Here is a 22,216-nt window from a genome sequence, read left to right on the forward strand (position 1 = left end):
GAAAAACTTCAGGCTAGTTATTCTTTTGGTCTCTTTCCACATTTGTAAATCAGGAGGTGAGGCTGGAGATTAGATTCTTTCAGAGCTATAAGGAGGTGAGGCTGGAGATTAGATTCTTTCAAAGCTATCACTCATGCATGCATTTCTTTATTCCCCTATTCAGAAAACCAATATTATGTGTCTGCTTCATGCAAGACACACTATTTTTACTTTTATGGCTTTCGGTTTTAATATCTGATGGTGCATCTTGCCCCTTCACTGTTTTTTAAATTATTCTTACCACTTCACTTTTTAAAAGATAAACCTTAAAATCATATTGTCTAATGATCTAATGCCAATAAATAGCATTAAACTTATAAATTCATCTGGGGGATAATTAGTATGCTTATAATATTGGACTTAACTACTCAGACCAGTATATATGTATACACACACACACACACACACATATATATATATATACTTTTTTTTTTTTTTGGCTGCATGGTACAGCTTGTGGGATCTTAGTTCTCTGACCAGGGACCGAACCTGGGCTCTCAGCAGTGAAAGCGCAGAGCCCTAACCACTGGATCACCAGGGAATTTCCCCCAGTATATGTTTTCAACAGGATGTTACTGGTATACAGGCTTTTATAGATGTAGAGTGTGTGTACTACCTTGCTAATGTCTCCGGTTATCTTCGGGTCATTGTCCTGAGCTTTTGTGGTAGACAATGATGTCGTCTTTAATAAACATTTAATCTCCTTTCTATGTTTTACTTTTTCTTGTTTTATTACTATGGCTAGAAGTTCTAGAATAATAGTAGCACTAATTGTTCCCCTTACCTGCTTGCTATGGACTGAATTATGTCCCCTTCCTCTGCAAATTCCTATATTGAAGCTCTAACCCCCCAATATAATGGTATGTGGAGTTGGGGCCTTTGGGTGGTAGTTAGGTCATGAGGGTCCTCATGGTAGGATTAGTGGCCTCCTAAGAAGACACCACAGAGTTGAGTCTTGCTCTTCTTTCTGTCTCTCTGTCTCTCTGTCTCTCTCTCCCTTTCTCTCCCACGTGAGGATACAGCGAGAACATGGCCATCTGCAAGCCTTCACCAGAACCCTATCATACTGACACCCTGATCTCTTCCCAGTCCCAGAACCGTGAGAAATAAACGATAAATGTCTGTTGTTTAAAGCACCAGGTCTATGGTATTTATGGTATTTTGTTCTGGTGGCCAGAGCTGGCTGAGACACTGCTCCTTTGCAGATGAGGAAGTAGACATATAGATAGTAGGTGGCCCGAGGGACAGAGCCAAGTGTAGAGCCAGGCCCCTCTGACCCGAAAGCCAGGGCCTCTTCCTGCTGTATAAAACACAGCTTTCCCTGCCCTTGGGTTTTCTTGATCAGTAGGATACCGAACATTGATTAAGACAGAAGTTCTTAATGACATTGAGGAGATATGCATTTTTTCCTAGTTTGCTTAATTTTTTTAAAAATCAGAGATGTATTTTATCAAATTCCCTCTGGCATCTACTGAACTGTTTATTTTTTTCTTTTGGCCTATAGTTTGACCCACTCTTACGCTTGCATCTTCGCCATGGTCACAGCCCAGCAGAGTCTGGAGCCACACATGCTTCTCGGCAGGGCAGGGCCCTCAGTGGTTCCGAATTAGCTGGGAATTTCCTCCCCCAAGCTGGGGCCGGGGGCTGGCCTTCCCCCTCCTTCCTCCTCTGAGCTCCGAGAGGTTCTTGGATGAGTGATATGCAGTCCAGAGCCTTCTTCTTCAGCAGTAGGAGAGAGTCACTAAAGAGAAGAAAGCCCCAGGGCCGGAGATCACAAGCGTGTTATCATCTGTAGTTGGCTTAGCGGACATTCCCCAGACCCAGGGGCCAGAGGGTCGTGGAACCTGAAGCCATGCAGGCCGCTCAGTGCTGGGAGCCTGGACTGGGCCCACGGAGCCCACTTCCTCCCTCTCCTTCGGGAAACCCCCATCCACTGGCTCCCTCCGTGCGCAGCTCCTGTTTATTCCTCCACTTGGAGTCTACTGGGTATTTTCATTGGCCTGCTCCCCGAGCTCTGTGTACCCTGCAAGGGCCCCTCATGGCAACGATCCCTCCTGATGCACCCACCTCACCCCTATCCGCCCCACCACGGAGCCTTCCCCATCCTTGGGTCCTCGAGGCCGGCACCACCCGGCGCTGAGCCCACACCCCACACACTGCAGCAGCCCAGTCCCTCCCCCCCAGGGCACCCCAGCCCCCCCTCACCCCTGCTGACCCAGCCCATCAGCCACCGCTGCCCCGTGGGAGGGGGCAGGTCCCACAGGCTGGTTGGCTTCTCCTCCCAAGTCACCTGCCTGACCCTCGGCTTGTCTAAGAGCCACCCCAGTTATCCGTCATAGCTGCCTCCCTCCTGGACACTCCGGGGCTCACTGTCTCTGAGTGCATTTATTAAAACGAAATTAGACTTGCTTTCCCAGAAAATGCTCCACTTGCTCATGAGTTTTTAAAAAACGTTTGGCTGGGGCTTCCCTGGTGGCGCAGTGGTTGAGAGTCCGCCTGCCGATGCAGGGGACGCGGGTTCGTGCCCCGGTCCGGGAAGATCCCACATGCCGCGGAGCGGCTGGGCCCGTGAGCCATGGCCGCTGAGCATGCGCGTCCGGAGCCTGTGCTCCGCAACGGGAGAGGCCACAACAGTGAGAGGCCCGCGTACCGCAAAAAAAAAAAAAAAAAAAAACGTTTGGCTGTTTGGTTTGTTACTGTGTCAAAGATTGTGTTTCTCTACTTACGACGGTTAACTCGCTTAGCCTTGGGGTTCTCCTGGCTTTGAAAAAAGAATCGAAAGATCTCCACTTTTTTTTTTTTTTTTTTGCTCTGGGACTGTGTCTAGCCTGGGCCTCCCCTGTTCCACCAAAGGGTCAAATATTCTGCACCCCAAGTGAGGTAACAGAGCTGGGCCACTTTGGGGTCTTCTCCCAGCGCTAGTCCTGCTGGCCATATTGAGGAATTGTGATCATTAATAGAAAATTCTTTTCATAGGAGTTTCCGTGTTTATAACCTCAGCTTTGCCATCCTAGTTTTTTTTATAGTTTCTGGACCAGCACCCATCCCTGAGGTTGTATCGCCCTGGCCATCCCTCTTGTGTGTTCCTGCACTGATGAGACACCCACCACCCACCTTCCCAGCTAAGTCGGGGGGGGTGGCCAGACAGGAGACCGGAGCGGCACAGAGGGAAGAGGTGGGTCCGAGATGGGGGGACTCTCAGGGGGCCTGGGGCCTGGAGGGGCAGCTGGGTGGACAGTGGCAGTGACCTGGCAGAGGCAGCCCCAGAGAGGACGTGGAAAGGAGACCCCAGCCCAGGGCTGCCAGGCCAGCAAGGATAAAGGACTTGACTGAGGTTCCTTTGCCCTCGGTGGGGACTCTGGCTGACCCTTCTCGGGTGGACACTCCATGGGTGGCTTTACTGAGCTGAGTGGACATGCTTGTGGCCTGCGGCCTGGGGCCAGAAGAGAGGCAGGTCCCTCTGGTCATAAGCGGGGCCCAAGTCAGGAGTATACACAGGGCCCATATTCCTGATGTGCCAGCGATGAAAAGATTCCAAGTCCCCTTAATTTAGTATCAAACAAAATCTGTTCTACTCCCTCACCTGGGCAATCCCACTTTCCCTAAATCCCAGAAGGCCAGAGGTGAGCATGGAATTCTCGGACACCCTGCAGTTCTGGTCTGGAATCTGGTACCTGGGGAGAGCTGGCCCCCGGCTCTGCTTCGAGGGTCCTCAAGTGCTCCCATGTGGAACCCCTCACCCCCGCACCCCTCACCCTCACGCCCCAGCTCCATCCCCACCACCCACAAACAGCCACCCATTGGAGACAGAGGAAAGAGGCCCTGCAGGCCCTGGAGGCGGGACCAATGGGCAGGAAATGCCTGTGCTCCCAGCTCCAGAGTGTGGTCTGGGAGGCCTGTGGCCTCCTCTGCTGCATGGGAGGACTGGATCGGGCCAGAGCAAGGCCCTCCAAAGTGTGGGCCCCTGACCCTACTTGCCCAGGTCAGAGACCACCAGCAGGGAGGGACGTGTGTGTAGCCCGGCGCGTACAACAAACCAAAGCAACGCATGAGGTAGCCCTTGGTTTTTGTTTATTTTTTCAATAAACAAAAAATTTTTTGCATGTCTGGTTGCAGAGACGGGAAAGCTAAAAAGAGCTCATCACTGACATGTTTGAAATTTTTTGGTCACAAGATCATAACGCCTGCTCCTCTCTCAGTTTGGGGACCGAATTGGTGATCATGTCTCCGATGGCTGTCTCTAAGCTTCCCCGTCATTGGCGTAAACTACACACTACTCCAAACACACCCGAGGTGTGGACGGGCAGTCAAGGATCCCGACACTCTCAGCAGAATCTGGTTACCCCATAGAGGATGGAATGGACCATTTCTGCGTGACGTGAAGACCGTGGCAAGGCTGCTGACCCTGTTCTGATCTCGCGGGATGTGTGCGGTGGGCGCGTGGAATTTGGGTGGGGAGGCCTCAAGTGCTGGTAAGAGAGACTTTGTCACGTGGGCAAGTGAGATGGTCAGGCTGTAAGGGAGGCGTCTGTTCAGGACTCTCCGCTCCCACGTTAATTTACCTGCACTGTGCTAGGCTCCCTGGGGACCGCTGTGCGTCCGCAACCCTCCCAGGCGGCCCCGCGTCCTGCGTGCCCTCAGCTCCCTGCTCACCGCCTTGCACTCAGCAGGTGCGTAGAAATGCTTCCTGATCAAATGGATGATGGACGGATGGATGAACCAATGAGGACTTGGTCAAGGATAGACAGTGGTGGGGGGGGGTCTTTTCCTTGTCATCATGGGACGTGGCTGTTCTCTACAGCACGGAGACCAAAAACGTGAAGTAGAGAATTTGATCATTGCGTCCCATCTTAGAATTTGGCGTTGGGGGAAAACAGGATCAGAACCGTCAGCAGACTCGATCGGGGTCTCACGCGAGAGGCCGGGCGGGGTACCAGACACCCGCCCGACCGTGCCAACAGTTCTTTTTTTTTGTCTTTTTAAAATTTTATTTCTTAAAACGAACTCAAGATGAGATGAGATGGTGACTCCAATGATCTGGAAGAGGGGGAAGGAGGAAGGGGTCGGGGTGAGGGTTATCGGAGGCCAGGGGTGGGCGCCAGGGAGGGGAGGGCGGGGGGGTGGCAAAGGGAGCTGGTGATCTGGGGGGGGGGCTGGCAGTGGTGACAAGGGTGGCGAGTGAGGGTGACAGGGTTTGGGGATTGAGGGTGAACTGTGGGGAGGAGGGTGGAGAAGGTTGGGGAGCTTTTAGGGGTTTGGGGTGATGGTGGGAGGGGGGTCACCTGGGGGGGCCATGGGACTGTGGGGTGCAGGGTGAGCAGGGACAAGGCGACGAGGGTAGTGGGGGTCTTGGGCTGGGGATGATAAAGGGCCCGGAGTGGTGGGGACGATGTCTTGGGTGAGACGTCGGGAGGAGCTTGGGGGAGATGAGGGTCGGGCTCTGAATCAGGATGACAAGGGACTTGGGACGGTAAACCGGTGGCTGAGAGAGATGAGGTCAGTGGTCACGTGATGGCGGTGGCGCGTGTGGGTGAACTGAATGACCGAGATGACGTAGGTGATGATGGCTTAGCAGGGTAAACACAGCAGGTAGTAATACTGCATAAAGCTAAGCATATAGATTCTTATCCAAATAATTTAAGAAGCAAAATATTCCTAACTGGCACCCAAGGGCTGTTTAGTTGCCCAACTCTAAGAGCTGGAAAGCTAAACAGAGCTCTGTCCCATTTCCTTCTATTTTTTTGCAAAAAATATAGATGCTCTTTTTTTCTAAAAAAAAGTCAAGATCTATCATTAAGAAGCTGGCTAGGTCTTTGGGGATCTGAGGGTTATTAATTCAGCAACACAAATGAAATCCGTGCTGTGTAGGCCAGGTCTGGTACCACTGTGGCCACAGAACTAGAAAACGCCCCACAGGCGACAATTTCCACTAAACCCTGTGAAAACCTTGGTGAGGGCTGTGTTGCTGCTCAGATTCGCCAGGGGCACTTGTGGTTCAAGGTGCATTTACATTCCCGGGGGACATCTCTAACCTACAGGGTAGGAGGCAGGTAGACAGTTGTTGGGCCTTTGGGGAGGTGGGTAGATAGGCAGGTGGCGGAGGCGCCGCCGAAGGGGCGGCCCCTGACCGCACATCGTGACTCAAAGGGGGCGAGCGCTTCCAGATGGGCAGTGGGCCAGGAGGCACCCCACTTTGAGAAACGCAGCTAAAATCCATTGCAATGCATCAAGTGTACACCCAGGATAGGCCCGGACCGTCAGATCCCAGGAGGAGATCAGTCTTCACCAGATCCTAAGTTTTTAGGGTCAGGGACTGTTTGGGCTCATCACCCCCTCGTTCCTAATTCAGAGTTTGAGAGCAAGAGAGGGGCCTTGGTGGTCACTGTGTTCAAGCCCCTGCCTGGAAAGGGGCCGAAAGGGCAGCCCGGGGTGAGAAGGGGACTCGCCAAGGATCACACGAGCGAGTTAGTGGCAGGGCTGGGATCAGGTCCCGACCCCCGCCAGCAGCCAACCCGGGGCTCTCTCTGCCTGACACGCGGCCGCTGCCCTCCGCCGGACCTCAGCTCAATCGGAAAGACTGAAGGGCTTGCGGTGTTGATGTGAGTGCGAGTCGGAGGTGGCGTGTGAGAATTAACGAACGAAAGAGATGTTAGCCCTTTTCACAGTGGTTGGTCATGCCAGCAATCGTAACGGTTTCACGAGGACCCTGTGGCCGAGACCCCTCGGAGAGGGACGTCGGCACAGAGCCCTGGTTCTGTTGCCTTGTTTTTTTTTGGTCTTTTTGATTTTAGGTTTAGAGTTTAGAATAACATACTTATTTCTCTTACTTGTTTAAAGATGACATTATTATTTTTTTTGTATCATGCATTAAGAAGAGAGAAAGCGGATTCTGGCATTGCGTTGGTCACACTGCAACACAGAGGTAATAGAGGCAAGCATGGCGTTCACCAGATCTGACACAAAGGAGAGCAAACTCCACCACAAAGATGAGAACAGACCGCATATAGTGAGCTCTGCGGGACCCCGAGAACAGAGAGGGGCCGGTGGGAATGCTGCTTAGATCTCCTCGTCGCCAGCCTCCTTGCTGAAGGTGGTCATGTCGATCTTCTCGGGGAGGATGATGTTGACGGCCAGGTCCTCCCCGCTGTTGTAGTGGAGCAGCAGGTTCTTCTTCTTGCGCAGCATGTGATTGTAACGCAGGTTGGACACCCAGGCCTCGCACTTGTTGAGGAAGACGATGCCCATGGTGCCCAGGACCACCAGGCTGGTGAGCACGCCCAGGATGGTGAAGCAGATGGCCTGACCCTCGGAGAGGAGCGGAGTGCTCTTGTTGAGCTCCTTCATGGACACCTTGAGGATGCGGTGCTCGGGCTGCGGCACCGGCAGCTCGTGCACCCCGGGGGTCAGGCGGTACGTCAGCCCGTAACCGCTGGGCAGACGGGTGACCTGCTGGGGGCCCGCCGCGCGCTTCCGGCCGCAGATGGGGCCCGTGAACTCGGGCTTGCACAGACACCCGAACCTCACCTGGGAGTGCTGCAGGCAGGTGCCCCCGTTGAGGCACGGCTCGTTGGCGCAGGTGGACACCGGGCGACTGCAGGTCTTGTCCATGAAGCCGGCGGGGCAGCGGCAGCGGAAGTCGCCCCCGATGTCGGTGCAGATGCCCTGGTTCTCGCACGGGTTGGGCGTGCAGCTGTTGGTCACGATCTCGCAGAAATTGCCTGAGAAGCCAGGGGGGCACAGGCAGGAGGCATGGGAGGCCCGGCCCTCATCGTCCACGCAGCTGCCTCCGTGCTGGCAGGGCGAACTGCAACACAACAGGGGGACACGGTAAAGGGCCCTCGGGCACTGAGCTAGGACTGTGGTGCCGGGAGTGTGGACGGACGCTCCGCTCCCCCTCGTGCCACGTGGCAAACCTCCTGGGGCCCGACAAGAGGGCAGGTGCTCAGAACGCACGAGGTGAGGGAGTGAGAGCCAGCCAGGGGGGCCCCGGGGAGCACCGGGCACCGTGACCCCTGCCTGCGAGGGGCTCCGGGGCCGTCCGAGGTGGGAGCCCCCCCCCACCGAGTGGGGTGTGTGCCTCACCCCCATCACGCTGCCAGCCTGGAACATGCCTGACCTCCCGAGTCAGGACGCCCATCTCCTCTCCCACCCCTTAGGTCATCTCTCCGACCAGAGGCCTGACGGTTAGCCACTGCACAGGTCGGGAAACTGAGGCTGAGAGAGGCAAAGTCAGTGACACCCCAGGGCTGCAGCCAGCTGCCCCCGTCAGCTCCGTCCCCAAGCCGTGGAGGCCGAGCAAAGCAGGGCATCCCTCAGTGTCTCCCACCTCCACCGTCCCCAACCCCTCATTATTATTTTTATGTTCAGCGGAGTGAGCCTGCGGGCTATTGTACAGGAAACCCTTGGGGACTCTCAGAGTAAAAGAAATACGCGCTCTGTCTGCACCGGCTTGGAGCGGTGTCTGTGCCCGCTGCTTAATAGTGGCCCATTCACCCAAGTGCAGCTTGCAGACCGAAGCTGTGTGCTCAAAGCAGAGCGCACACAGCATTTAATGTAAGTGCTTTTAAATGAGCAGACCCTTTGTCATCTGATAAATGCCAAAACTCCGGGGAAGAAAGGGGCTCCCAGCGCAAGAAATCAGCATTGCTGCTTCAGGGATGAGGGCGGCATAGGAGCCGGGGCTCTGAAGGAATTTCAAGGACCCTGGGCTCTATTTTGACAGACTGGCTCCAGTCTGTTAGAGAGAAAAGCAAAATATTTTAAAGGTCTCGGTCCGTATTTCCCCTTCCCACCAGCAAGCAGAAATGGAGTTCGGTGGTCACCCCTCTCCTCTGAGCCCGCCCAGGACACTGATCTTGAGATGCCGCAAGAATGCTGGTTCCTGTCCCTTGCGGCTTGGGGCTCTCTGCCCCACCCCTGGAATGCATTTTACGCTTTGGTTTCCTCACGGGACGGGGGCGCCCCAACCCGCAGCTACTGGCCCAGGCCTGGAGTCTACTTTGAATTCTCGCCTCTCTCGAGATCTCTCCTGGTCTCCGTTTAAGCCCCCTCGGAGGGTGGGACTGGCTCCATGCACTGAGCAGATAAGGGCCGGAAATGGCTGAGCTGCTGGGAAGCCCGCTCAGAGGCACCAGAGAGGCCAGGGGCCGTTCCATCTGCTAGGCGCGCTGCCCAGAGCCCCAGAGCCCCCTCCCCACGAGGGGAGCTGAGGGCCGAACACCCCGCCTTCCGGGGCCCCGTGCTGGCTGCAGCCCCCTCTCCCTACCTCCTAAGACATCCCAGAAAACCCCGAAGCAGAGCCTACCAGCTCCCCCAAACCCGCCCCTAAAACACGGTGAGCGGGTTTCACAAACAGCCTCAGGCGCTGCCGAACTCTGATCTCTTGTTACGTCGCCTTTAGAAAATTATGCAGCTCGAGCTCTGGTTCACGGTCCCAATCTCCTCACATTCACACACATCAGGACGTGGGAACGTCAGGGGAATATGAAATCGCCTTCAGGATTGTTTGAAAAAATTATGGAAATGACACACTCCCCCATAAATACCCTGATCCGGGGCGGCCCCCCACGGGGTAAAGGATGAGCACTTACTGGGTCTTTTGTCAGGCGACAGGTCCGACTGGGTTAGGCTGAAAGGGTCTTTAGGGGGTGTGAAAAAGGAATCTAAAGCGGCATTTATCAGAGCACACATAGCCCAGAGAGAATGCTTACCCATTCATCACGCAGGGCCCGTCCTTTTTCTGACAGTCCTTTCCTGAGAATCCAGGGGCACAGGAACACTCGTACTGGCCGTTATCGAGGTTCACACAGGTTCCGTTGTTGGCACAGGGGGTCGAGGTGCAAGCCCGAACATCTGTGGGGAGAGAGAACCAGGGAGATGAGGGGGACACAGACGCTGGACGGAGAGCATCCTGGGTGGGGACAGGAAGAGCCCCCTCCGTCTGGTCGAGGGGGACCCCGTGTGAGCTGCCGAGATGTCTCTGCTTGTGTCCACTGCCAAGGGTCACCCAGCGGGGTCCTGAGGAAGAGGGTGTAGCGACCCCCCGAACCCTGATATAAGTAAACAGCTCAGGGAGCTCAAGGGTCACAGAGACAGAAAGTCACAGCCACTCACTAATATTCAACAGGCCAGCTGTGCCCTTCTGCTGGCGCCAGGTCACCTCTTCGGTCCAGCCACACTGACCTTCACCGCAGACCCCTTCCCTCCCCCCAAAACTGTGCCGAGCTGAGATTCCCTAACGGCCGCCTCCCAGACAAGTCTCTTGTGTTTGAAGGGGGTCCTTGCCGCTCGGGGGGGCGGGGGGCTAGTCCAGCCCAACAGTTAGCAACGTCAGCTGCCCTTCGTACTCCTCCATCAAAAAGGAGCAGGCGGGGAATGAGATGTAAAGCCCCCTGTCGGGAATCAAGAGACCTGGTTTAGCCCCAGCACCGCCTCCACCGCTCGGTGGTCTCGCGTTCTGAACGAAGGGGGTCCAGGATAAAAAGGCTGCATCTTTTGAAGGCAACGCGATGAGAACTATTGAGTGCTCGCCTGTAAGCACGGGTTTCCATGAACACTGGTGTGTTTCCACCACCGTTTTACACCTCTCGTCACGCACACTTCATTATTCGGGGCTCAGCAAGGCAGGGACGGGCTGAACAAAGGGGCCTGGGTCAGGGGCTCTCTGACAGTGGAGACCCCAGCCCCCAGGCCTGGCCAGGGAGAGACCCTTTCTGTGCCCATCTCCAGCCGGCTGCCGAGTTCAGCTCCCTCCTCTCCCCACCGCCCCGACTCTGTGCCTCACTTTCCCCAGTTAGAAAAGGGGGGGGCTCTCCCTGGCCCATCTCTGAGAGCCCCTTCAGCTTTGTTTATCTACCACCCGAGCTGCCGCATCGGCCAAACAGAAAGCCAGGGCCAACCAGAGACGCAGCGAACGAAGGCAGCCTGGGTCCGGGTCCCCGGGGCTGAGGCCACACACGTGCAGATTTATTCCCTCTTTTCAAGAGCCCCGCACCCTCATGGAGTAGATGGCAATCAATCAGTAAGGAAAAGCTTGCACGCCAAGCTGATGGCTTATCCCGAGCACACGAGGCGCTCCTTGGGAGCCCGGCTTGGTGCGAGGAAACATAAAGAGGATTTATCATTACGGGAAGGCGCCAGGCGTTAGCACGCAGCGCCTCCGTGGCAAGCTTCTAATTCCCTGTTCCGGGCTCTCCTGTCAATGGGGATCTTAAATTTAAGCTGAAGAGCTGGCGACCACCCTACTCCTCTCCCACGGTGTCAAGCCCCGTGAGCCGAGGATCAGCCCACCTTCTCCTCTCCTGGGCCTCTGACCCCGAAGTCGGGTAGATTAAGCCGCCACCGGGAGAAAGCTGCCGGGGGGGTCTCTGCCTGCCTGCCGGGGCAGCAGCTGTGGCGAGGACAGCCTCAGAGACGGGTGAAAAGGGAGAGGGCCGGCGATTACCCGGAGGGCTGTTTCCTCTGGACCCAGCCGTCCCAAGCTTTTGTCAACCCAGTGGGGAAGGGACCTTTTGTCTGGAGAACTCCACGGGGGGCGTCCTGGATTAGATATCAGAAAGAGTGGGCTCCGGGCTAAAAGCCCTGATCCCGAATGGTGGCTTTTCTGGGACCCCTTGGGTCCCCAGAACAGCTTAGAGGTACTTCAAGGGTGCGGAGCCCAAGCTCTGTCGGCCAGAGCGTGAGTCAGCTGTGGGGCAAAGCCTGCGTCATATTGGCTGGGGAGACTTTAAAGTCCCGAGACAACGTGATGGGGGATTTTGAAAGCCCACTGCCTTGGCTACGTGGGGCAGGGGTGCTAACCACGCGCTCTTAGGTTTTTCTTGACAGGAGGGTGTTAGAAACAGCCTCAGATGAGAATGAACCCATTTCTGGGGCAGAGGGAGGGGTTTTGTAGTTGGCTGTTCCCCCAACTTCTTAGGTGTCCTGAGCAGACCCCTTTGCTTCCCGAGGTCTCCGTTTCCCTACTGGTGCCACTCGTCTTTACCGACGCTGCCGTCCGTCGGGACCGAGGGACAGTTACCGACGCTGCCGTCGGGACCGAGGGGCAGCGCGCACGCGCGGCAGCTGCCCGCGCTGCTGGGGGTCCTCCCGAGGACCTTAGTCTGCCTGGGCTTCAGGGCAGGTTTTGCCAAATGAGAATGGGCTCGGATAAGCGTTCTGCAGCCTGAAGGCGCAGCGACAGCCAGCCCTCAACTGCTCAGGGCAAGGGAGGGCAAAGACCGCTGTCAGTTAACAAAACCAACAGATAACGCCAATCTGCGCTTCAGCTACTTCTCAGCCTTTCCCGACCCCCCACCTCCCCTTACACTTGACCTCTTCCAGCACAGCCCCCGGCCCTGTCCCAGTGGCCCTGACTCAGCTCCCGCTGCGCCCAGCGCTCAGCACCCAGCACCCCTCCCCGCGTCTGTCTGCTTATATCCTGAACAGCCTGGCGGGTGAATTTCATGGAGTCTTGGCTCTGCGACCCCCTGAGTCCTTTCCCCTCTCAGAGCTTCAGTGCCCTGAACAGGTTTCTCGAGGCTGTGGTCCCCACCCGCTCAGCTTCGCGTGGCGTGTCTGCGACTCTTTATTCAACTGGCAGCCCCCCTACCCCAGTGCCTTCCCCGGTGCTGGGTGCTGGCAGTGCAGAAGGGAGCAAAATTAAGTCCCTACCTGTGAGGAGGCTCCCAGCACCAGCAGGAAGTGTATAAACAGATCATTACCATACAGAGCGCTGGGGTGTGTTGGGCTAAGGCAAGAGGGGGAGGGGCGGCAGCCACGGGGCTGGGAGGAGGTGGCTGGGGGCAGGGGGCCGGGGCCAGGGTGGGCGGGGCAGGTGCCAACCTAGGTCGCAGAGATGTCCATCCCAGCCGTCCTTGCAAATGCACTGCCAGGGCTCCACACAGAGTCCATTAACACAGCCGGGAAAGGTCACGCACTGGTCACACAGGGGACCCTGCCAGCCAGGCTGGCACCTGCGGGAGTTGGGGAAGAAAGGTGGGGATGTATGAGGGGGGGGCAGGGATGGAGAAGGGGCTCCGGTTGCTTTCTGTGGAACCAAGAGCCCTCGCGGGTCTCTGCCCAGTGCCCGGCCGGTGGGTCCCAGGAAACCAATACCAGTCACCTGAATGGAAAAGCTTAAACAGGAGATCAGCTGGGGAGCAGGCAGAGGGGTCCCTGAGAGCCAGAGGAAGAGCTGCGTTTTGCCGCAGTGGCCTGCAGTGGTCTCACCTGCGAGAGGCTCTCCCGCCACCCACCCCTCTGAGAAAGCCGTCCTGTCCCCGCCACCGCTCCCAGCAGCCCCCGCCTCCCGGTCCTCTTGTCCCCCTCACCACCCCCCCCCCACGTCACTGGTTTCCTGCGGGGGTGAGGAAGCTGTTTGCTGCAGTCCAGGGGCCAAGCCTCCCCGTTTTTTCTGCCTGACGTCATGACTCCCCAGAATTCTGCCCTGGCCCTCCAACACGCTGCCTCTGGGGAGCCGCTCCATTACCTGCAAACATTGTCATCCTCGCAGAATCCATTTTGGGGGTGGCAGGCCGGGAAGCATTCAGCTCCTGAGACACAAGAAAGGTTACACCGTTCACCCCACGAGGCCCTACAGGCTGTGGCGGAGGCCACGACGGCCTCCCAGGAGGCAGCCTCTGACCCTCTGTGGCTCTACCCACCGGGCACACAGTAGGCACTTCATCCCAACCCACTGAGGAGAAAAATCTCTGCATGTCCCTGGTTATGGAGTGACCACAGCCCACTGCCTAGCTCCTAGGACCAGGTCAGACACCCAGCGTCCCTCAAAGAAATTACAGACGCCAAATCCTAAAAGCAGGAATGAGGAGACAGTGAACGAGAAGGGAAAGATTCTGACCCCTGGGCACTCGGCCAAACCCTCACTTTTGCCAAGTGAGCTAAAGGCGATGGGGGGCGGGGCCAGATTTTGAGATATTCGGCTCTGGGGAAGCCCAGACAGGTTCACCTGGAGGGCTCACAGGTAAGGCGTCTGGAGTTTTTAAAGGTTAATCCCACTTAAGCCAGGCACCCAGACCAAACTCCCAATTTTCCCCACACCAGACTCTTCGTATTAAAAAGACGAACAAGGGTTTCGCGGAAAAGACCGTAATTCTGACACTACTTAGAGATTCTGACACTTTAATAGGCACCTACTGTGTGCAGTGCCTGTAACTCCCGCCAGCTTTTCAGACAGGACCCCCGTCACCACTGGTGCAGCGGGCTGGGGGACCCTGCGGGAAGGGGGCAACTCTCTCGCTGTCAGAGACATATGGCCGCCACAGACAGGAGTGTCGCAGCCCCTCACCTAGACAAACGCCACGCAGGAGGGGCTCGGGCTGGGCTCCCAGCTAGCAATTTGAGGCGAGACGACGGCAAAGTTACCCCCCCACACAGGCCTGTTCCCGAACGCACACGCAGGGACCCCCCAAAGTTGAACCCCAGAGCATTTTCACAGAGGGCTCCCCAGCATCACCTCGTTTCTCCATACCTCCTCTCTGCACACCGACACCCTGCGAGCGCCACTTCTGCGGGGCGGGAAGGGGCCGGGGTCCCACAGCTTCCCCGCCCCCGGGGACCCCAGGGCCGGGCTTGGCATGCGAGGGTGGCAGGGAGGACCAGGCAGGCGCGGCGCGGGGCTTAGGATTAGGCGGGACGGGTGGAAGTCGGAGCGCGCGGGACGGGGCGCGCGGGGCACGGCGGCCGGGGGGGTGTCGCAGGCTTCCCCAGAGGGGGCGCGAGCCAGGCCGCCGGGGGGCTCACCATGGGCACTGCGGCCGAAGGCCAGCAGGAGCAAGAGGACGGGCAGGAGGGCTGCGGTCGCGGTCATCGCGGGGCGGCCGGGGTCGCGGTCCCGGGAGCGGCGCGGGCGCGGGTCCGGCTCCGGGCGCCGCGCTGGGCTTCTGGTTGCGGACGCGGAAGGGGGCGCGGGCGCGCGGCGAGGGGAAAGCCAGGGCTGCACCGGGCTGCGCGCTGCGCTCTCCGCTGCCGCCGCCGAGCTGCCGCCGCCGCCGCGCGCGCCGCCCTTTTCGTACCGCCGCCCCCCCGCGGCCCCCGCCCCCCGCCCCCGCCTTCGCGCGCACGGGGCCGGCGCCGGCCAGTCCCGGTGACCCCCGCCCCTCGCGGGGCCGCCCCCCACCACTGCGGCGTCCCGGAAACCGGCTCGCGCACGCGGGGCACTCTTGGCTAGACGGGCACCGGTACCCCGCGCGCTTTTGGCACACGTTTCCCCCACAGGACGGCACACGGGCGCGCACACACGGGCCCGCTTAGGACAAGTCGCATGAGCCAAACACGGGCTGGGCCGTAGACCCCAGGAAGACGCGAGGATACGCTCGGAATACAGAAACACCAAAACACTTATCGCCAAGGTCCCGAGCACGCATGCCATGGCTCACGCACCCAGAAAAACCCAAACGCACACTCTAGAGACGGGGAAAACGCACACTGTCGCACACGCACCGGGAAAAACACTTATGAGGAGCCTTAGGCACCCACACTCGTAGCCATAAAGACGCAGGGAAACGCAGACACACTCGTAGCAGCACACAAGGCAACACCAACACCGACACACCGTGCTACGCCACAAACACACACTGCGACACACGCGCACGTCCTAGCAATAGTCGGGAGCGCCACAGGCTCAGTCATAGGCACGCAGAGAGGCTGAGGACATAACAGTTATGAAACCCTGGACATCCGTCAACATGTGCTCGGCCGTCCACACAGAGGCACGCGCACAGCCGCGCGCACACCTGAACATGCGAATATCCTTGTAAACATACAGACACCCGGACACATGTTCAATCACATACGCCCACACACGCGCAGTCAGGCCCTAGGCCTGCCGGAAGGCTCTCACACATCTGATATTCACACACACACACACCCAGTCCCCGAAACTCACAAGTCTCAGGCTCCTGGTTACACGCTTATCAAAACACGCAGGTACGGTCACCCAGCGCATACGGGCGCCCGCGCACACACACGCAGACCCCAACACATCCATCCTTGCCCGCACTGACACGTGTGGGCAAGTTCACAAGTATGCTCACACTGACGTGCACTGTTGCACACCCGGCACTCAGCACATATTCCAGAACCACCGGGAGGCTTCTGGCCCCCGGTCTCAGGGAAGAGCGGCTGGGGGATGGTGACCCTGCCACAGCCCCTCCCCCTCCGAAAAACTCCTGGTAGAAGCCCCCAGCCTGAACTTAGAGCCCCACAGTCTGCTGGGCTGTCTCCCCCCACCACCCCTCTCCCTATCAGGGAGGTTTAGGGAAATGGGAAAGGACCTGGTAGGCGGTGGCAGGTGGCAGAAAGGGAATCAAAGGTGCTTAACCTCTGGGGAGGGTACCAGGAGGTCCTGAGGGTAGAAGGATCTTTTGTGTATGCTTCATTTGCATTGATTAGTTTGCCCAGAGATGCCACGGAACTGGGAGTGGACGCCCGCCCACCCATTTCTTGGCCTACCCTGCCCACAGCACTGGGGTGGGGGGTGATCTCTGCCACTATGAACCTGGCCTTGGCCTTGGCCTTTGGGCCATCTCACAGTGCCCTGGCAGGTTTGAGGACAGACTTGCTGTCCTTGGGATGGGTTTGGGAAGTCAGGCTAGGGGGAGCCCGCACTTCCCACCCTGCTGGCCCTGAGGCCTTAAGTCTGCAACCCAGAAGCAGGACTTGCTCTGGGAGGACTCTTGGAGGCTGGAGGGAAGCCCCCCGACCCCCTTGTGGACGGTGCCTCTTCCCTGCCGTCTGCGGAAGACCCAGAAGCAGGGTCTGGGTGCGTTGGGAACGGCTTTGGTGACAGGCTGGAGGGCAGCCGTCACACAGTAGCCGCCCCGACCAGCTCCCCACCCCACGCGCCTGCCTTTCCGTTACCCCATCCTCTTCCACGAACTCTTTCCTCAAGTGAAGAAACTGAGTCCAGAGATGGAAGGCCTTTTGCCCAAGTCCTCTGGGCTACGGTGGGAGTGGCTGGAGGTCCAACTGTCCACTGCATGGAGATCGCACGGCTTCTGTGATGCCCCCTCCCTCCGAGGACCCTGACCTCAGCCTCCAAAATTATCCTAGGCAGCGGGCAGATAGGGAGGGCTGCGTTCCCAGCCAGACGCTAAGGAGAAGCGGGGATATCAGGACCAAGCGGCCTGAGGTGAGGGCCCACCCCTGCCCTCCAGACCAAGTCACGAGGTGCCCCGTGGGGACAGTACGGAGCGCCAAGGACCCCCCTTCCCCCGCAGCCATGGAGTGTGCCCCACCTAGACCCCTCCCTTCCCTACCTGGGTCCCTTCCCACCGCTGCCCTCTCCAGTTTTGGAAAGGGAGGGAGGCCTCGGGAGGGCAGTCTCCCTCAACAGCTTCCAAGCCTAAATGTCAGGAGCTTAGGCTGAAAGGGCACTCCCTTGGCCAGTTGGTACCTGCTCGTTAATCCCAGCTCCATCCCCTGCCTGCTGAGTGCCGACCACTTCCACTCAGAGCCCAGTTTCCTTGTCTATAAACAGGGATGCCACACCTGTCCCCAAAAGGAACTCGGGTTTTCCTAAGTAGAAAACCACGGTACTCACAAGGCCTGGCCCCTTCCTGCCCTTCCTCCAAGAGAGCTGCCAGTGGGCCTCCGCCCCAGGTGGCCAGAGAGAGCTGGCGGCGGAGGGGGTGGGGACAGGGTCCTGCGGATGGAGCCCTCTACCAGAGCCCCCTGCAGGGCCGCTGCAGGGAGAGGAGTTCCTGTCTGACGGTATCTCTAAGCCTAGAGCTTTCTGTTGGTTTGCTCTAGTCTTTCTGTTGGTTTGCTCTAGTCTCAATAAAGCGCTTGTAAATTCAGGAGACCTGAGATTTCTTTTCAGCAAGCAGACACTGAGAAAGGGTAGCTGAGAAGCCATGGGGAGGGTGGTTGGTGACTATCACAGGCTTCAAGGCTGCACAGAAGAACGAAAATGCCAATCGGGTCCCTTGGGGAGAAGTCGACTCCGTCTGCTGTTTGCAAGCGGGCCCTGGGGGCTGAGGAGCACAGGGCAGCCCCTCCTCTATCTGTGCATCCCTCCCTCCCCTCCCCGCTCCCTTCCCTTCCCCTCACTCCCCTCCTCTCTGGAGTACAGGCCTCTGAGATCACAGAAGAGGCAAATAGCCCCCGCCCTCGGGAAATGCTTGACCCACTGGTCATCACAGCCTGGCGTGGCAGGCGGTCTACACAGGTAGCAGAGATTAGACCTGCCAACCGAGCTGAACTCTATCCTTCTGCTAAGCCGAGTTGGCTCTGCCTACTACTCCCCCACTCCCCAGAAAGCCAGTGGTCCTCTGGTAAGCAGGAACAGAGGCTGGGCTTCAGTCTCCCAGGGGGCAGCAAGGAAGCTGGTGATGGGTGAAAGTTTTCTAAGCGAAGCAAAGAGATGTTATCTCCAGCCCTTTTCCACGCCCCCTCCTCCTCTCCCCCTCCCCCCTCTCCAAACACTAACATGGCCCCCAGACTGCACCAGACCACTTTGCCCTTGATTAAAGACAGCATCACTGATCAGGCCAGCCCAGCAGGGTCCAGCTGGAGGGGCCTCAGAGACCAGCTAATCCTGGGCGTGCACAGCAGGGGCAAGGCAGCTGGGACATCCAGTTCTGCACCCTGACTGGTCCAGTCCTAGTGGGACATTGTACAGCTGGGGAAACTGAGGCCCGATGAAGACTCACAGGAGCCTTTGTCCCCTCTTCCCCCCCAAACGCTGTGCATTCTCCATCCTCCCTCCAGGAAAGGGCACAGCTGCCTGGCCCTGCCAGAGATGCAGCTCTTCCCAAAGGGACGGCTCCTGTAACTAGGCGAGCCCAGTGCCCAAAATTCAGGGCACCTGGTTAGAGCTCTAGAGCTGAAATATCCTAGAGACAGTGGGGCAGTGGTCTCTCCGCCACCAGGCCACAGGCTAGGCGTTTACAGGCAAACCGGGGCTGCCTTCCTGCCTCTCCCTGACACCCCCGCACCCCCCCAACCGCGCGCCTGGGACTTAGATTCGGTTTTAGCCGAATCTCAGCGGGGCCTCCTCACAGCTGGGCTGGGTCAGGATTGCAAGGCCCACTTCAGAGATGCGCACACTGAGGCCTGAAGCCCCCGAGACAGGTGTACAGCTAGTAAGTAGCAGAGCTGGGATTCACATCCGAGTCTACGGGGATTCCAAGCTCTGGGCTCTCCGCTCAGCCAACCGCGGGGTAAGAGAGAGCAGGGCAGGGAGGACAAGTGGGAAGATACCGAGGACAGTCCCAGGACCCCGCTCTCCCCTCCTTGGGTGAGGACGCAGCCCAGCCACCTTGGAGGCTTCGGGGGCTTCTCGCAGACACCAAAGAGCCACACAGCTGCCGCGATTACGATTCTTTTCCAAAGCTAAAGTTCATCTTTGGAGAGAGAAATTATCTTTTTTTTTTCTGCCAAGGGGAGGGGGCTTGGGGGCGGAGGATGGAGACGAATGAGAGACACACCCGGGTACATTTGGGCTCAAGAACATGACGGTTTGGTTTCAAGTTCAATCAGAGAGAAGCCTCTTCAGTCTGAAGTGGGACTGCGCTCAACCGAGGAGGCGCAGGCTCAGCTCCCGGCCTCGTGCGCGGGGCCTGGAGAGGCGCGTGACAGCGCCAGGCCCACTGCAGGGCTCTCCGTGGGGCTGCGGGGGAGCACAGAGCCGGCCCATTTCCCCGAGCCCCCCTGCGCAGGCCTGCATGTGACACAGGGGAGGGAGCACAGCTCCCCCAGGCCCCACCAGAAGCTCCAGGGAGGGAAGAATACAAGAGGCGTCTTGGTCTGGGTCCATATTTAGTGTTGACCTATGCCAGGTCGTGCCTCTCCCCTGAACAGAGCCAATTTCTCATCATGGATGGTAGGATTCAAAAATAGATTTTTCTCGCTTCCTTTCTCGCCGTTGGAATCGACATGGATGTCAAGTTCACAAGTCTAATTGTCTACGTCATCAATCAAATTATCCTTTTAAAGGGCGCCACTGAGTCACGCTGTGCGCGTGGGGGGGGGCTCTTGGGGTCCCCAGAAGGGTTAATGACAACTCCCCATCCCACCCCCATACTCTCTAGGTAAACTCACCCCCTCCCAGGAACGAGCAAATCAAGACCAGAGGAAAAAGGAGTCTTTTCATCACTTAGCTTGTCTGTCGATGCAGGCTTTGGCAAAAAGCACAGTAATTCTTCATTCATCAGAAATTCCCAGAAGTTAATTTTCCGTAAAACAGAGGTGGACCTCTTTAAACGTAGTCATTTATCCATTCAGCATTGGCTGAGCTCCTACGGTGTGCCTGGGGCTCTGCTGGGGGTGGAGTGTATACAGTGATAGACCCCAAGGTGGTCCCTCACCGCCAAGAGTTGAAGGGGCAGGGGAGACAGAGGGTTTACAGGCCTCTGACCTGCAAGGGTGTGCGTGCTGGGAGAGCCGTGCACACATGGGGAAGGGGGTTGAGCTCTTCTCTGGGGTGGGGGCAGTGTGTGAGGATGCACAATTCTTCAGGGCGTGCCATTACGGGAGGACCTCTGGGTGTGCACGTGTGTGATGGCTAAAGAGTGTGGGTTGTTCATTGTGACTGGGACAGGGTTAGGCTGGAGAGAGACCACTACAAAACTTTCAGCATTTTGGATATATAATCCTTCTGACCTATTCTTGAATGTTCTTCAGCCTCCCCTACACTGGCAAGCAGTCCAGGGAACACAAACCCCCCTTTTCTCATACCAGGGTCAACCCAAGAACAAGAAACAAGAAACCCATGAACAAGAAAAGGACTCCCGCCTTTTCTTGCCCAGACTTGTGCCAAGTCTTGGGAACTGGGCTGAGCCGCCCCCAGTGGTCCCTGCTGTGCCCGCCCACACACCTTCCCAGGAGGGTCTAGCTTAGAGGCCCTTCACAGGCACCGACAAAGTGCCCGGTGATCAGTGTAAACAGGGGATCTCCTTTAGCCAGTGAAGAAAACGTCTTCTCAAGCCCTGAGCCCCTAGAAGGAGGACACCCATCCTGGCCCCAGTTTAGGAGTTTGGGTGGGGGCCCCTAGAAGGAGGACACCCATCCTGGCCCCAGTTTAGGAGTTTGGGTGGGGGGTGATTATGGCAGAATCACAGCCTCTTTCCATCTCCAAGAGTCCGGGTCTAGGAAAAAGAGGCTGTGCATCGTGTCTCGGCCTGCCACACCTGTCGAGTTTAAGGATGTGAACACACACAGCTCTCGAGGAATTTAAGATGGTCCCGTACTATATTTATTCTCTTACTTGTAAGAAAGCGTGAGCATTTGCATTCCATTATATTCAAAGAATGTTTCTGGTGTCCTTCTGCATCCCAGGCGTTAGGGATCTCTGGCAAAAGAAAGACACTGCCCTGTGCCCAAGCAGGGCCCTGGGACAGCCGGGCAGGAGGTCAGGGCATCACCTATTTGTCCTCTCTCCCCTCCTCCTCCGAGGCCTTCGCCACCACCTGCCAGGTCCTCCCAGCTCTTGCCCCCTCCCCGCCTCCAACCCACCCGGGACTGGAAACCAGTGAGCCTGTGGCCTCCCCGCAGCCACCCCTCCCCCTCTGCCACCCAGCAGCACCATCCACCCCGAGCACATCTCCCCCGCCTGGTGTTAATGGATTTTGCACGTGTGCCTGACCTCAGCAGGACCAGAAGCGCCTTGCTCAGCCTTGCGCCCCTCAGCCGGCAGCCTGCAGGGCTACCCACAGGGTGTTTGTGGATTGAGTGAGTTAATGAACAAATGAATGAAGCACCAAGTGTTCTCAGGGGTGACCACGGGCCCCTCGCAAAGATCCTGCGTCCTAGCAACTGGCCTGGGCCGTGGCCCTGTCCACCCAGCACCTTCTGGCCATCCCTGATTGCCGCGTTCTAGGGGCTGCTGACCCCCTCAAACTGGGCTTCCTGAAGGGCGGCCCCCAAGGTTGCAGTGATAACCTCACTTTGTTCCCTCCCCACCAGGACCCCCCAGTTCTTTTTATAAGAATGTAGAATGTAGAAGTGATAACCTCACTTTGTTCCCTCCCCACCAGGACCCCCCAGTTCTTTTTATAAGAATGTAGAATGTAGAATGTAGAAGCCGGGGCCCCCACTGTCACCTGCCCCCCTGCCCACCTCCCCCAGCGCCTGGCTCCTGTGTGCCGCTCTCCACAAGCCTGTTCCTATGGTGACGCTCTGTGCCTCACAGGCCCTACCTAGCTGCCTGCAGCCAAGCTCCAGCTAAGGATGGGGG

General features: G+C 57.7%; 1 protein-coding gene across 4 annotated transcripts; it reads right to left on the reverse strand.

The window, feature by feature from the left end:
- Positions 1–6,881: 6,881 nt before the first annotated feature.
- DLK1 (delta like non-canonical Notch ligand 1) lies at positions 6,882–14,997 on the reverse strand. Of its 4 annotated transcripts, none has more exons than XM_065872990.1 (6): positions 14,782–14,997; positions 13,508–13,571; positions 12,862–12,992; positions 9,750–9,891; positions 7,564–7,843; positions 6,882–7,338 (listed from the first exon to the last, which is right to left on the reverse strand). In XM_065872990.1, exons 1-6 carry the CDS (start codon positions 14,846–14,848, stop codon positions 7,096–7,098), a joined length of 927 nt encoding a protein of 308 aa, XP_065729062.1. In that variant the 5' UTR covers positions 14,849–14,997; the 3' UTR covers positions 6,882–7,095. The 4 variants fall into 4 exon arrangements, with proteins under 4 accessions (XP_065729062.1, XP_065729060.1, XP_065729059.1 ...); XM_065872988.1 differs by having other exon boundaries at positions 7,091–7,344; positions 14,782–14,853; XM_065872987.1 differs by having other exon boundaries at positions 7,091–7,410; positions 14,782–14,853.
- Between the last annotated feature and the right edge of the window lie 7,219 nt (positions 14,998–22,216).

This window comes from Phocoena phocoena, chromosome 2 (genome assembly GCF_963924675.1).
Source record: "Phocoena phocoena chromosome 2, mPhoPho1.1, whole genome shotgun sequence".
Classification (NCBI taxonomy): domain Eukaryota; kingdom Metazoa; phylum Chordata; class Mammalia; order Artiodactyla; family Phocoenidae; genus Phocoena; species Phocoena phocoena.